The sequence below is a fragment of the Amborella trichopoda genome, chromosome 12 (genome assembly GCF_054954075.1).
Source record: "Amborella trichopoda isolate Santa Cruz 75 chromosome 12, AtrichopodaSantaCruz75HAP2 v2.0, whole genome shotgun sequence".
NCBI classification, from domain to species: domain Eukaryota; kingdom Viridiplantae; phylum Streptophyta; class Magnoliopsida; order Amborellales; family Amborellaceae; genus Amborella; species Amborella trichopoda.
Window position 1 is genome coordinate 45361930 of NC_142347.1, and position 14593 is coordinate 45376522.

At 34.4% G+C, this 14593-nt stretch overlaps 1 protein-coding gene across 5 annotated transcripts; it reads left to right on the forward strand.

Annotated features, from left to right (window-relative positions):
* The first annotated feature begins 255 nt into the window (after positions 1-255).
* DGK3 (diacylglycerol kinase 3) lies at positions 256-12220 on the forward strand. Of its 5 annotated transcripts, XR_016046014.1 has the most exons (13): positions 256-947; positions 1779-1901; positions 2105-2242; positions 2632-2717; positions 3570-3657; positions 4655-4730; positions 5925-6007; positions 6084-6251; positions 7218-7288; positions 9182-9259; positions 9834-9921; positions 11588-11704; positions 11870-12220. XR_016046014.1 is itself a non-coding variant. In XM_006845472.4 (12 exons), the coding sequence occupies exons 1-12, from the start codon at positions 588-590 to the stop codon at positions 12026-12028; spliced, it is 1467 nt and encodes a 488-aa protein (XP_006845535.1). In that variant the 5' UTR covers positions 256-587; the 3' UTR covers positions 12029-12220. The 5 variants fall into 5 exon arrangements, 3 of the variants coding, with proteins under 3 accessions (XP_006845535.1, XP_088710097.1, XP_088710098.1); XM_006845472.4 differs by lacking the exon at positions 6084-6251; XR_016046015.1 differs by lacking the exons at positions 9182-9259; positions 9834-9921; positions 11588-11704; positions 11870-12220 and adding an exon at positions 7615-8159.
* Positions 12221-14593: the final 2373 nt, after the last annotated feature.

The following is a 14593-nucleotide window of genomic DNA, read 5'->3' on the forward strand; positions in this document are numbered from 1 at the left end:
ATCTCCCTCATTATCTCTCTCTAGATTCTCTCTCCAGCTCTCTCTCATAAGTCATAACTATAGACTTTTCCGGACGCCATTAAAGATCTCTCTCATTCTCTTTCTAAAATCTCACTCAAAAAGTGGCTATTAAGCCGTAAAATCGCCGCTACCCGTCTCTCTCACTGTAAAAAATCGCGGAATGGTCTGAAAAGCTCGCCACTTCTCTGAAAAATTCTCTTATAAAAGGTGTGTTTGTTTTCCAAGACAGAACTCATTGTCAGTCGGTCGGTCTCTCTTTCTCTCTAAAATCTGCGACTATGCCATAAAAAATCGGCACTCCATCTTTCTCTCTATATTGAAAATCGCCAATCCACTGAAAAGATCGCCATTTCTCTGAAATACTCGCCCTTCTCTCATGAGAGGAGCGACTTCTCCAAGATAAAGCTTCCTCTCACTCCGTTACCCTCTCCAAATAGGTGATGATTTCCTAAATATCGCCTGTGTCCTCAAAATCGCTGAAATCGTCAGGAAAAATCGCTCCTTTAAAACCTCGCGTTCTCTTAAAGGGCGGTTTTTCCAAGGAAGATCTCGTCTCTGCTCGAGAAATGGAGGATTTCAGAGGCAGAGGCGAGGGTTTCGAGGCCGATTCCCCTAACGCGGGCGGTACGACTCGCATCGCGGCTCGTTCGTCTTTTGTCGACTCGTTTAAGGGGTGTGGTCTTTCTGGTTTAAGAATCGATAAGGAGGATTTGAGGAAGAGGGTTCTTATTCCCGAGTATTTGAGAAAAGCCATTGATGAAGCAGTCAGGGTCAAGGATATTAGTGGAATCGAGGAGAGGTTCAAATGGGATGGAGTTACAGTCGCTCCTGTTTCTCCAATGGTGGTTTTTGTTAACTCTCGCAGTGGAGGAAGGCATGGTCCTATCTTAAAGGGCAGGCTTCAGGAATTAATGAGCGAGGAACAGGTTGCTGTTTTTTTTTCCTTGTTGTGTTCGTTTCAATGGCGTTTTATGATTACGCGTTATTGCCCTTTTGTCTTCTTTTTTTTTAGGTGCTTTTTTTTTTTTTTGTTTTTTTAAGTTCTTGATTGTGGAGCTTAATGGATAATGTGTTCACTGATTTGAAAGCACCATTTTGTGAGCATTTTTTTCGTTGTGTAAGCTTGAATTTATGTGCATATTTTTGTTGAGCATCTTTTGTTGTGCAAGTTTGATTTTTTTTTTAAATAATTCTGAAAGTTTGAAATTTCTGAATTTACCCAAAAAGTTTTTTTTTTTTTTTTTTGGCATTTTCACTGGTTTTTTTTTACCCTATATATGGTTCAATCAAGCTAATCTACAAAAACTGACATTTTTCTAGTGGAGTTGATATACTTTGTTTCCACTTAAAATTGTTTTGTACCGTTCCCATTGTTGTTGTTACCTCTGTATTTTCTGTTTCATCGTTTATTTGCATTTTGTTTCTCATTTTTGTGAGAAAATCTTGTTTTGTGGGGAATATGATGTTGCCATTTGTTTTATATGTGATTGAGGAACTTATGAATACATTTAGGTATCCAACTCTTAAAATATACATAGAAATTTCTGAAATCACTTTATCTGAACAGCCAAATTAGCACAATGCATTCGTTTATATAGTTTGTTTAAGAAGAAATTTAATAATTATTGACACTGGGAGCTTGTTTATATCCTTAGTCACTTAATAGTTCTAATTATACAGTGGATTTTGGGCTCAACATGCTTGTATGAGCAAATGCCAGCACATTAATATTGTTTTCCTTGTTATATTTGCTTCAGGTCTTTGATCTGGCAGTCGTGAAGCCTTTGGACTTTGTCAAATATGGGTTGCTTTGCTTGGAGAAATTGGCCAGTCATGGTGATTTTTGCGCAGAGGAGACACGTGAGAGGCTGAGGGTCATGGTGTGTTTTCAATACTCCATGAGTTACGGCTTATAACATATGTGGTTGCACAATGGATGCATGTATATTTGTTTATGCATTTTGTGCCTGCATATGCTATCACTTTCACATGATTGCCATCATAGTTGAGGTGTGTGAGTCTCTGGTTATGTGCTGGTTCAAGTAATAGTTCATCATTTGTCGGTCAAATTTTTGCTTGACAGGTTGCAGGGGGTGATGGTACAGTGGGTTGGGTATTGGGGAGTGTAGCAGAGCTTTATTTAGAGAATAGAAAGCCAATTCCACCAGTTGGGATTATTCCTCTTGGTACTGGGAATGATCTGTCAAGAAGTTTTGGTTGGGTAAGTCTTTCTTATTGTCATGTTTCAATTTAGGGGATGTATACCATACCTCTCGAATGTGTTATACCTTCCCTTTGATTTATGAGTTTGCATCAGTGTTTAAAAACATGGACATGGGCACTGAGCCTGGTGGGGGTCAAGACTCGGGCAGAATTTCTGTTCTATTGAATGAAAGACCTGGACAGACTTGGGCAGTCTTAGGTGAGACTCGTGTTACGTGGGTCACGATCATCCGAAATTGGTAGGGTGAGGGATTTGTTGATTCAGCGAGTCTAAATTGGTTGGGAGTGTCCGAATCAGACTCGCAGAGTTCTTATACATTAGTTCGGCATATATATTCACCTGCATATGCAAAGATGTGTATAGTTTGAATTTTGAACATTTCACAGGGTGGATCATTTCCTTTTGCTTGGCGGTCAGCTGTCAAGAGATCTTTGTACAAGGCTGCGACTGGTCCAATTTGCCGGCTTGATAGGTCAGCTTTATCTCCATTTACTAGGGGATGCTCGTGCCATTCCTTGCAAATAGACGTTCATGCCTGTGAAATTGAAGTTGTGGTGAATTTCAATATTGATTTATCATTATCTTTTTAATAGAATGATTTACTTTTGCTTTTCTTTTTCCCCTTCCCCTGTTGCTTCTGTGCGATTGTTTTTCCTCTCTCCCCTGTTGCTTTCATATATAAGAGTCTGATGGCTGTCACTGATTCACTAAAACGTCAATTTTGGGACTTTGCAAATTTAACTACGGCATCTTAAAGAAAATAAAATGAAAAAAAGAGATGATGGAAAAGTAGTTTTGGCACAAATAATTGAACTCATTATGTTCGTTACTGAAGATATATTCATTTTTCTCCCATCCGCCTTGGCAATCCTGCTTTTTTTTCTTGAGTTACAAAACTCCATCAGCGTAATGTTTTTTTCTCTCTCGGGGTAGCTTAGGGGTGGGATTAAAACCTTGGATATGGTAATTTTTACTTGCTGTGATTTACAAGCCAAGGTATTGGTAAGGAGCTTGCCAAATATCATAGCAATTTTGGTCATTAGTTATCTTTGTTTAATATGGTTATAGATATTTAATAAACACTATGAATGGGGCTTGGGATCGAAAGGTTAATTGTTGATTATTGCGACACTATGTCCCAATTGATTCCTACAGCTGAACTTCGCCAAGACAAATAATATTTAATTAGCACAGTAAAACGAGTTCATGTTTTCACCTTTTCTCTTGTAATATATGAATAATACAGATAACTCTCTTATAAATTCATTGTAATATATGGATAATAGAGATAACTGTCTTTGAAATTCATTGTCTTTTGGTGCAGTTGGCAAGTCACCGTTTCAATGCCACATGGAGAAAATGTTGAACTTCCACATTCTTTGAAATATAGAGACGAGGGCACTTTCAATCAGGTGGTTGAATCTTTAATTGTTGTTGCATATGGATCTTCTCACTGTACTTGTCTACAAAGAATACTTCGAGATGAATGAAATGAAATGGTCTAAACTGCACTTGTTTAGATTATCGACACATCAAACACATTTAAGTTTTCTTTTCCAACTTAACTTAATTTCATTTGGTTACTCAGAAGCCTCAAGCTACATTGCGCATCAGATGATATTGAACATCTTGAGACTGGGAGAGCATGTTTACATGTGTATAGGGGCACACAGGTTTATAGAGACACACAAATGTGATTTCTCGATTTGAGTGTTTGTTAACGTGCATGTGCTCTGCAAATCTGTATTTCTTGTATAAAAGTGAGATTTTCTTGCTGTAAAACTTTCTTGAGATACTTTGGCTCTTGAATTTTGGTTCTTGCACATCTTTGAGCTGGGTTGGGGATATTGTTGGATTCCTTTGGACACACTCAACCATCTTGGTTTCATGCAATATAAGAAAAATAAGAAGCTTGGTAAGGACACATGAAAAGCTCAATTATCTTCTTGGTCGTAATTGCTGGAACCTTGCACTTGACCAGCACTCTTTCTCCTAAAACTAACTCTTTGTTGGTGTTCTATACTTTGTAGTCTATTCCTAACAGAAAAGTGCCATGTCGTTCATGCTCTAAGTGAAATTGATTTCCCCAGTCTATGAAAATTTGCTAAAGTTACCACTTGTTTGGATGGATATCTATGTCGATGACATTTGTTATGCACACGTTAACTCATGTAAAGAGCGACATCTAAATGAGAATGTGTATCCAACTTTTCTGCGTGTGGTCTTTAGTCTTGAATTATCTACTTTATTTTATTTGTCTTTATTTTGTCTCATGAAATGAAAATGGTGATCAAAATTTGTGAAACTCCACTATTGGTTATGTTCTGATACAAGTGCATATTATTAGTTTCTCAATTTATATCAGTGATGAAACTATTTAACACTAGCTAATTTTGGAATGTAGTGCAGGATGGGGATGTTGAGGGGGATTTGCCGGAAAATTTTTCATGCTTTGAAGGTGTATTATATAATTACTATAGTATAGGTATGATTTACAAACTTAGTGTTCTTAATTGTTATGATTCTTTTCGAGGTTATCATTTGCAAGATCTATCTTTTATCATCTTAAGTATGCATAGAATATGGTTGCGCTTTTTACTTTTATTTGTAGGAAGATTAGATGAATTGCAACAAATAAAATTGTTATTTGTTGTTTGGGGTTCACACAACCTGGAAACATGGATGCATTTATGGAATTGTTTCCTAATTATTGGTTGCCTATTTAGCAAGCCCTTGTCTTCTATGGAGAGAAGCTAAATGGAGGACTGCATGTTCTAGGCAGCTTGATTCATGATCATCATGGTTTTCATTGTAGCACAATCCCTTGTTTACTCTTTGAATGTTATTTGTTGGGTAGCCTTTCAAGGGAGTCCAATCCCCTGGAGATGTATGTGCTTGAAGTTATAGAGTTGATAAGTACTATAGAAATTTCCTATTGGCATGTTCATGAAGAAGCTCATATAAGCGATACTCCATAGAGGGTTTAATTTCTATTGATTGGGAATTCATTCCGTAATTGTAATTTTCTAATTAGGCTTATTTTCAACAAAAATTACTTGAGAAGTAAAAGACAGTTTACAGGGTATTGGGTTCATGCCTTGTTTTTTAGCATTAATGGGATCATTATGTACATCAATGTCTTTTGAAATATCTTGGATGATATTATCAAAATGTTCACCATCTTAATTTTGCTTACAATATCATTTGTTATTCTCAATGCTTCTTTTTCATTTCACTTGTGTTTTTTTTGGTTCAGGCAGTTTAAAAGTGTAATGTATTTGTTACTTGTGCTCCTTGCCAGTTTGAAAGAATTTTGACTTGTTCTGTTTCTTATTAAGATCTGTTATTAATTTTTTCATCAGCAGAGAAAATTGGTTCATGATGCACAATGAATACCCTGCTTGAACCTTCACTAAATATTTACTCACTGTTATTAAGTCGTTGATTATTTTTTCAACTATTTCTAGATAAATGGTTTTTTCTTCTCTATTCTTCAAGCACTTAATCTTCTCCATTGACTTAGCATTCCAATTTTATTATGCTTTTCCATTGTTCGAGTTTATGTGAAACTATCGTCTGGATTTTTATTTGTGTTCATTTTCTTGATATTTATTTTAAAAACTATTGATGTCCTTTGGCCCTTTCCGCAAAATTTTTATTATATTCTCATGAAATGTAGGCATGGATGCCCAAGTTGCGTATGGTTTTCACCATTTGCGGAATGAAAAGCCATATCTTGCACAAGGTCCAGTTGCAAACAAGGTACATTTGGATCATCCTTTTTGTCCATTATTGCTCATTTTACTTGGGGATGATTGACTATTTACCTTTGGTACAGAAAGGTAAAATATCTTAAGCTGTCAGGTGCAAAATTGGATGTTCATTCTTCCAAACAAAGTCCATGGAAGAGTTTTCTTGAACTTTTTGAGTGCTGTCAATGATAGGACCCCGCCGTCCAATTTCACATCTGACGGCTTGGGTTGCTGTTTACCTTTTCATATCATAGGTAAAACGGTCTCATAATCTCATTGGATACTTTCTCTACTTATATTGACTAAAAATGAAGATTATATTCCTAATTTTTTATTGGAATGCTTCTAAATTTGATAAACTAATTAAATATATTTGTCATGATATATTAAATGATAATTCTCATGTGTATGAATGATAGTATTGGCCTTCAGGCTCAGTACTATTTCCTAAATGTTTGGTTTTCTAAATGGATATAGATTATGCTTTATGTTGCATGTCTTTAGTTATATTTGTAGCGCGACTGTGTGGTTCGACTTTGCGAGCTAGTGCTAGATATCTTTGTCCAATCTACCTTTTTGTTGGGGAAAAGATAAAAGATAACCAAGACCAGATAGTGGGTGAAAGATGCATTTCAGACATTTGTATTGGGGTGAAGAGAGTGGCCATGTTTAGGTTTCTTGTGTGGGACTTTTGCTTGTCTTCAGTCCTCAAGCTGAGTTTGTAAGGGCTTCGTACTGTCATATAGTTTGGATTCAAAATAATTGTGGTAGCATTATTAGCTTTGAGTATTTCTTGGTGAGGAAGATCTATTTCTTGCATCTGTGTGCATTTTGCAGTACTTCGTATCATTTTTGTGCATTTTTTTACCGAATATGGCTTTGTACATCACCATTTTAGGAACTGTGCTATTTTTCGTTTATTTTGATGTGTCCCTTTCATATGCATCTTTCTGTGCATTACTGATTAAGCTTTTGGGAATTGTTTTGAATGCTTGTTTTCTGCATGAATAGTAGGCTCTGAGTAAATGATCTTGGATGTTTGGTTTCTGTCAACATGAGGATGCTGATTTTGTGATTTCATGGCCTAATTCGTTATTCTAATATATTAAATTTATTTAGTTGAAACTTATAAAATGTCCCAATATCCTTATTTTTTTTCAATCAACTTTTTAGACATATATGACATATTGCAGCATTGAATTGAGTGTTTTGTTTTACAGTTGATCTATTCTGGATATAGCTGTAGCCAAGGTTGGTTTTGTACGCCTTGCTTGAGTGATCCAGGTTTAAGGTTAGCCATCTTATTCATTATGCCTATCTTGTCTCTTTTTCAGTCATGAAGCCATGTACTGCAGGTACTTGATATATGCCTTTGATGGATTTCTTGATGAGTTTAAAGATCATTCTTGTTTTTTTTTTTTTTTGAGAGTGGATCATTCTTGTTTTCTTTTTGAAAATCTGATGTTTGAAGAACAAGGCTTTTCCTGAAAATAAAACTTAAATTTAGTTTAGGAATGATTGCTTAGAAGAACTTGTCTTGGTTATGCATTGGATTTCTATGGACACTAATGTCGACTTGTGCATGTGATAATGTGCCTAATCTCTTGCAAAGTTTAGGGCTGTGAATGACTGTAGATCAATCATTGTTGCTGGCACCTAATGTTACCTGGACATGTTGGTGTCTGATACGGTAACCACAAAAAGCTCCAAAGCTTTAGAACCTGTTCTTCAAGCTATGACTCGAACCACTGCCTCTACCTGACCTTTAGTCACAGAACCAACTGATTAGAGGGAAGACCTACTAAAAGATCCCAAAAGGAAATAGAGCTACTCCTGCCGTATGTGACTGACATACCAAACAGAGGGAAGATTTGAATTCTAAGGGCTTTTGGACTGATAGTTGTTGAATTCAACCATGATTGAATTTTTTGTTTTTTGCTTTTTTTGTAACCCATGATAGAGTTTTTTGTAATCCATGATTGAATTTTTTGTAATCCATGATCAAATTGTTTATTTCTTGTTTTGTAATCCACGATTGAATTTTTTGTTTTTTTTTGTTTGTTTTTTTTGTAATCCATGATCGAATTTTATGTAATCCATGATCGAATTTTATGTAATCCATGATCGAATTTTTTGTAATCCATGATTGAATTTTTTGAAAATTTGTGATTTTTTTTTTTTAATCCATGATCGAATTTTTTTTTGTAACCCATGATAGAATTTTTGGAAAATGTGATTTTTTTTTTAATCCATGATCGACATAGTATGTGCGGAAAAAGCCTTTTCTAGTACTAGAACAAGAACATACTTGTACCACAGATTGAAACAAACCAGAGCTCTATGTACTTCTTGAGGAGCATCGATACAACAATTCCGCTCGTAAATGTTTTGTCAAGTAGATCATTTTCAGTAAGTACGAATAATTCAGACACGGTTGTTATGTCCTTCTGTTCAAGTTTTTAAAAGAAATATATAAAAAAACAAGTATTAAACAACTCAAGTATATTTAAGTTGCAAAAAATTATCAAGTTCTCTTTCTTAAGGTCTTGGCGTCATTTAATTATAGCTCATGTCATAACTTCATAATCAAGTTCTCTTTGAGTAAAAGTTTAAATTTTTGACAATTTAAGTTTGTTTTGGATAAACTGAGCTAGCCTAGATTTGCACAATTAATGCATGCTTCCGACATGCTCCTTTATCAATGTGAGGATGTGATCGATTGGCCATTGACTTGCATATTACTGCTTTAATAGCACCTGTTGTTATAAAAGTGTTACAGGTTGGTTGAGTTTTCTTGTTTAGGAGGTGGTCAATTGCTTTGTATCTGTTAAATGGAGTGGGACAATTGAGTAGTGCTTCATCCGTTCTTGTCTTCCTTTATAGCTTTAAATTGTTCTTGTGCCGATTTTTCATTTCATTGTGCCTCTTCTATAATTCGTCATCATCAGCATCTTCCGAGCTTTATCTCAGCTATTTGGGGTCGGCTACGAATCCTGTTCCGCTTGTAACTATATTTATATACCACTTCTGGGCAATCTGTCAATTAAAAGGTGCTTCGCATAGCATGAAATCTGCTACTGCACCACTTTATCACTAGTTGATACTGTTTTTGGTCTTTGAATGTTGCTGTAAGTGTAATTCTTTTTGTAGATATATGACACTGACAATATTGTAATAATCTTAGGGGCCTCAATAATATTGTGCGGCTCCACATAAAGAAAGCCAGTTGTGCCGACTGGGAACAGATCAGAGTTCCTTCAAGGCAAGTGCCTGTCAACTGTACACTTAAATGAATTAATTTTCTTTTGCTTGCTTTGTGTCATAAATATTTGTGGATCTTATTGTCATTTACTGAGATATCTTTTAGAGAAGAGTTCAGGATTATTTGCATACTCCATTTTTCTTGTTTAAAGTCATTATTACTTAGCGAATTTATTTATTTGTACTATCCATTTGAATGGAATAGATTTTAAGAAGCTTAAGCTGTCTAATATGTTATTGGTTTCTGAAATTGTTCTATGTTACTTTTTTGGTTTACTGAAATTGTTATATGTTGCTTTTATGTGGTACTAATATGTAAGTCTATTACTCTATTATACTTTACTTCAATAGGTATTAACATGCAAATCTACATGAAAATGTGTTTCATCCCATGGGTGTCTACTTGTGTTTGTATTTTCTTTTTTTGATTATTCTACTTGTGTTAATGTTAGGTAATGAGAAACTGTTAAATTCCCTTACTAATTGTATTAGCATTAACTTTCTCAAAACGAATGCAGTTTAATTGAAGTTTCAAACATATTATTACATGCTTGATGCAATTTTTTGTTGTACAGTGTAAGGGCAATAATTGCATTAAATCTCCATAATTATGGAAGTGGAAGGAATCCATGGGGCCACCTTAAGCCTGAGTATTTAGAGAAGGTAAAGTTTCTCAATTGTTGTTTTATGACTTATCTTGTTTGAAAAGTGCCATGCAATAGATGCAGAGATTAGTGGTAGAGCCTTCTTTTGACATCTTGTAAATCCTTGACTTGAAACTGAGAAATAATGCTGGAAAATATTGAATGGTAATTGAGTAAGAATGCTGATAGCGCATTTTGGCAATTTGTCGTCTGATAATGTGATGCTATATATGGTTCATATATGACTAGTATTTCCTTTGTATCCATGCAATTGTTGGTTTAAGTGGTTGGCACTTTTAGTGGAAATCAGTGTAAGAGAACTTGCTTCGAGTCACAGAAACTCACCCTAGTCTACTATTCAGGTGTTGTGTTATGTGTTTTATAAACGAAAAACTGAGGATGGGCTTGCACTTTTCTTTATTTATGTTAATTTGACATATAAATGGTCTCCACCAGGATGGTAATGTTGTGGTCTGTCTCAGGTGAAGAAATGGCTTTCATTCCCCCTGCTGACACTTGGTTTTTAATGATTCCCAAAAGAATTTGAAAATTTTGCCGAGCTTGTCTAAGTTAAATAGTTGAATCTGAGGGTGGACTCAATTTTGGCAGTGGCCAAGTTAATCATCGAGTTTGAGTTTTAAGAAACTGGTGTAGATGAAAGTGATCCCAGTTTCTGCTACGTTAATGGGGATCAGTGAAGACCCTAGGTCATCGTCATATACTAATGAACTTAGAAAAATTTAAGTTTTGATGTCTAAATGGTGTTTCAAAACATCTGTCGTGAATCTGGTCTCTTTAACTTTTCTGGGACCGAATTCATGGGGTGGCTTTGAAGTTTTGGTTTTTCTTGTGAAGTTCTTGGAATATCTTAGGAAGAGTATAAAGGAAAAATATTATAGACAACCAAATTATAATAAATAGGAAAAATTCTTAAGGAAAAGGAATAATAATAATAATAATAATTATTATTATTATTTTTCCTTATTGTAAGTGTAAACTTATATTACTTTTAGATTTTCACTTATGTACTTGACAAATTTGTGGCACATTTATCTTGTGCATCTGTGTTTATGTTTGCTCGAGTTTTTTTTTTTCAAAGCTGGAAAAATAGAAAGGAAAATGAGCAGTATCTTCAAAGAAAAATGCAAGAATATAGACAAACAACATTACTGCGTGATTGCTGATAATCAATTTTTTAAAACATTTAGTAATTTGTGTCACTTCTCAGATTAAATTTATTTACGTTGAGCTTATGTGTGGAACTAAATATTCTTGACATGAAGTAGAATTGGATTCTGCAAATGTACTAAACTTCAGAAGATTATCTTGTAGCTGACTTACTACTGGAGGTTGTGCCTGCCACCTTCCTCTATTCAAGTCATGTCGACCCTTTGACAATCTAATTTTCATGTCCTCAGTGTTTTTCTTTGTCAGATGCTTTGGTGTCACTCTACATTTTCACCTAATACGGCACTTAAAATAACTTGGTTATAATCTTTCATAAGATGTGCACAATACGTTTGGCTTTTCATTTCATGCGTGTGATAGAAGCAAGGATAAGGGGACAACGTCCGTTATTTGTTAGGAATTGGGCTTTAATCATTTTATCAGGGAATAAACTAAACTTTTCTTATGCAGTTTATGTTATAGACTTAAAAGCTTCTACTGTGGTTGATTTCTAACAGAGAGGGTTCGTTGAGGCTCACTCTGATGATGGGCTGCTTGAAATTTTCGGCTTGAAGCAAGGTTGGCATGCTTCGTTTGTCATGGTCGAACTCATCTCTGCCAAACACCTGGCTCAGGTATGCTTTCTGCTGAAACTAACCGAAGTATGTAGAAATTCTATTGTCTATTATTCTTCTTTGGATCCCTCCCAAATGTTTGTGTGTGAGAGAGACAGAGAGCTGTTAATTATGTGCTTTTGTTCAAATGGGGCTTGTTTAGAGGAATTATGGTGCATCTTTCAGGCTTCGTCCATCCGAATAGAACTGAGAGGAGGCCAGTGGAAGCGGGCTTATATGCAGATAGATGGGGAGCCATGGAAGCAGCCAATAAACAACGATTATTCGACGTTTGTCGAAATAAAGAAGACACCCTTTCCGTCGCTCATGATAAATGGGGAGTGACTGCTGTATTTGTACTGTGGATTTGCCTGGTGTTTTGTGATCCTTCCAGCTTCGCTCTTTCTTCTCAATCGCTTGGAACATTTGTATAAAAATCAGCTTTCATTGAGGCCTTGTAATTTAATATTATTTTAGTATCTTTTCTTGTCAAATACATTTGATTAGCGTTTATCATTTTAGCATCCTTTTTTGTCATAGACATTCCATTTGCTTCTCTCTCTCTCTCTCTCTCTCTCTCTCTCTCTCTCTTATTTATATGTATTATATATGGACAGGGTTTTTATGGTCCACTGCCTGGTCTACTTGACTCATATATTTAAGTGAGTCCGCTCTCCAAAATCTGTCTTTAAAAAAATAAATTTGAAAACATTTATTACCCTAAAGATTGTAGTATAATTTTTTTTTTAAGTGAGATTTGTTAATACTTTGACACCCTAATTACCCAAAAAAAATTTAACATCCTTACTTTCAAGTTTTGGTGGGGCCATTGTTCTTGAACATCCATCTCGAAATGGATGTGGATGTGTTAAAGTTCATATGAGGTTGAGGCCCTAAACAATCAAAACTAAGAAGCGCTTTAAAATTCACTAGATTTTCAAGTATCTATAGATCTATTCGATCTATGCAATTTTTGAAGCTTTAAATTTTTTAATTAAAGATGAATAGATTTTTGTTATTAAAGTGATATCTATCGATACGATTTTCAAGTATTTATAGATTTATTTGATCTACATAATTTTTGAAGCTTTAAATTTTTTAATTAGAGATGAAAAGATTTTTGGTACTAAAGCGATATCTTTTTATACTAGTTAAAAGCGTGCTTTACTTTGATTGTTTAGGGCTTCAGCCCTATACAAACCACCCCGGTAGAAGTGAGTCCCTTAGTGCATGAATTACTTTTCCTCTATGTGTGTGCGCATGTGTTCATGTTTGTGTACCTGTGTCTGAGGATCCAAGAGCATTAAATCTCGTTTGGTTTATGTAGGTGTTGGTCTTATGTAGGTGCGGTTTGTATAGAGTTGAGGCTCTAAACAATCAAAGTAGAGCCTACTTTCAAATAGTATAGGGAAATGTAGTTTCAATACTAAATTTTTTTGTGATAGTCTTAAATATATTTTCATATTTAATTATAAAATTTATAGCTTAAAAAATAGTGTAGATCGAGTAGATCTATGAGAACTTGAAAATCTTGAAAATTGATGGTCAACAAATATGTTACAAGATGCACTATTTCTAATACTTGAAATACATTTTTATTCTTATGTCTATGTATCTTGATGGTCAGATGATCAATTTGAAGATATTTGGGCATCAAAACAACATCTTCTAATAAATTTTTTTTGAGGTAGGATATAATTTGATTGTTTAGAGCCTCGGCTCTATATAAATTTTTTTTTTAAAGTAAATTTGCACCACAAAAATTTACTAATCTTCTACTGAATCCCTTTGACCTTGAGATGTATGGTTGAACAAAAAAAAAAAAAAAGAATTTCAAGTTCTAAAACTAGTGCATGTTGTAGAAATAGATTTTCAAGCAATTGTCCAGGTTTTTGACACTGGAATATATTTTCCGGTAGGATTTGGAGTGCGCTTTATTTTGATGTAAGAGTTGACACCATTATAGAGCAGAGTCCTAAAACCCTAGATGCCTTCCGTAAACATCAAAAACTAAAATTTGGATTTCAAATCTCATAGAAAATAGCTTCATTCAGCTTAAAAAACTATTAGGGGGAATGGATATCGTGGTCATGCAAGACCCACATAAATGATTCGCAACCGCTAACACTGATTATTTCTTTTAATTTTTTAATTTAAATGATCTTCTTTTTACCTGTCCCCCCCCAAAAAAAAGCTGTTAAAACCCTAATCCTGATCATTTTCAAATGGACCATCCACAATCAATCTTCAATGGGTAGTCTACCTGCAAGAGATGAGCAACTTAATATTTTGCTTCTACTTTTTGATTTAATTTCAACATATCAAAATATACATAAAAAACATATGGTATTGTGTTGAAATAGTTGAAAATGAGCAAAATATTAAAGGGTGTGGTTTCTATAAGGTTGCAACCTTAAATAATCCAATTAAAATGTACTTCCAAATTTTATCATAACATGTAATTTTGGTATTAAAAATTCTTAGGATTATCTCAAAGCAAATTTTCATATCTAATTATAAAATTTTAAACTCCAAAAATAGTTAAACTCAAGTACATCTATAAAAGTATGAAAATCTTGAAAATGGACGGCCTAGATAATGAGTTGCAAGATGCGCTATTTTTGGGACTCCAAATCTTTTTGGTTTTTTCATAGTCGTACTTCTTGATGTGGAGATGATCAATTAGAGAGATTTCAACATGAAAACAACTTTTTTTGATGGATTTTTTAGGTGCATCTTTAATTCTACATTTTAATTAAATGATTTATCTTTTGTGTGTATATTAATTATTTCCCTTTTTTTTAATATTTCTTAAATGGTCTTAGAGACCAGCAAAAATGATTAATAAATTTTCAAATAATAAAATTATTCCACTGTGGTTTGAATAGGAAACATTTGTTCACAGTGCTC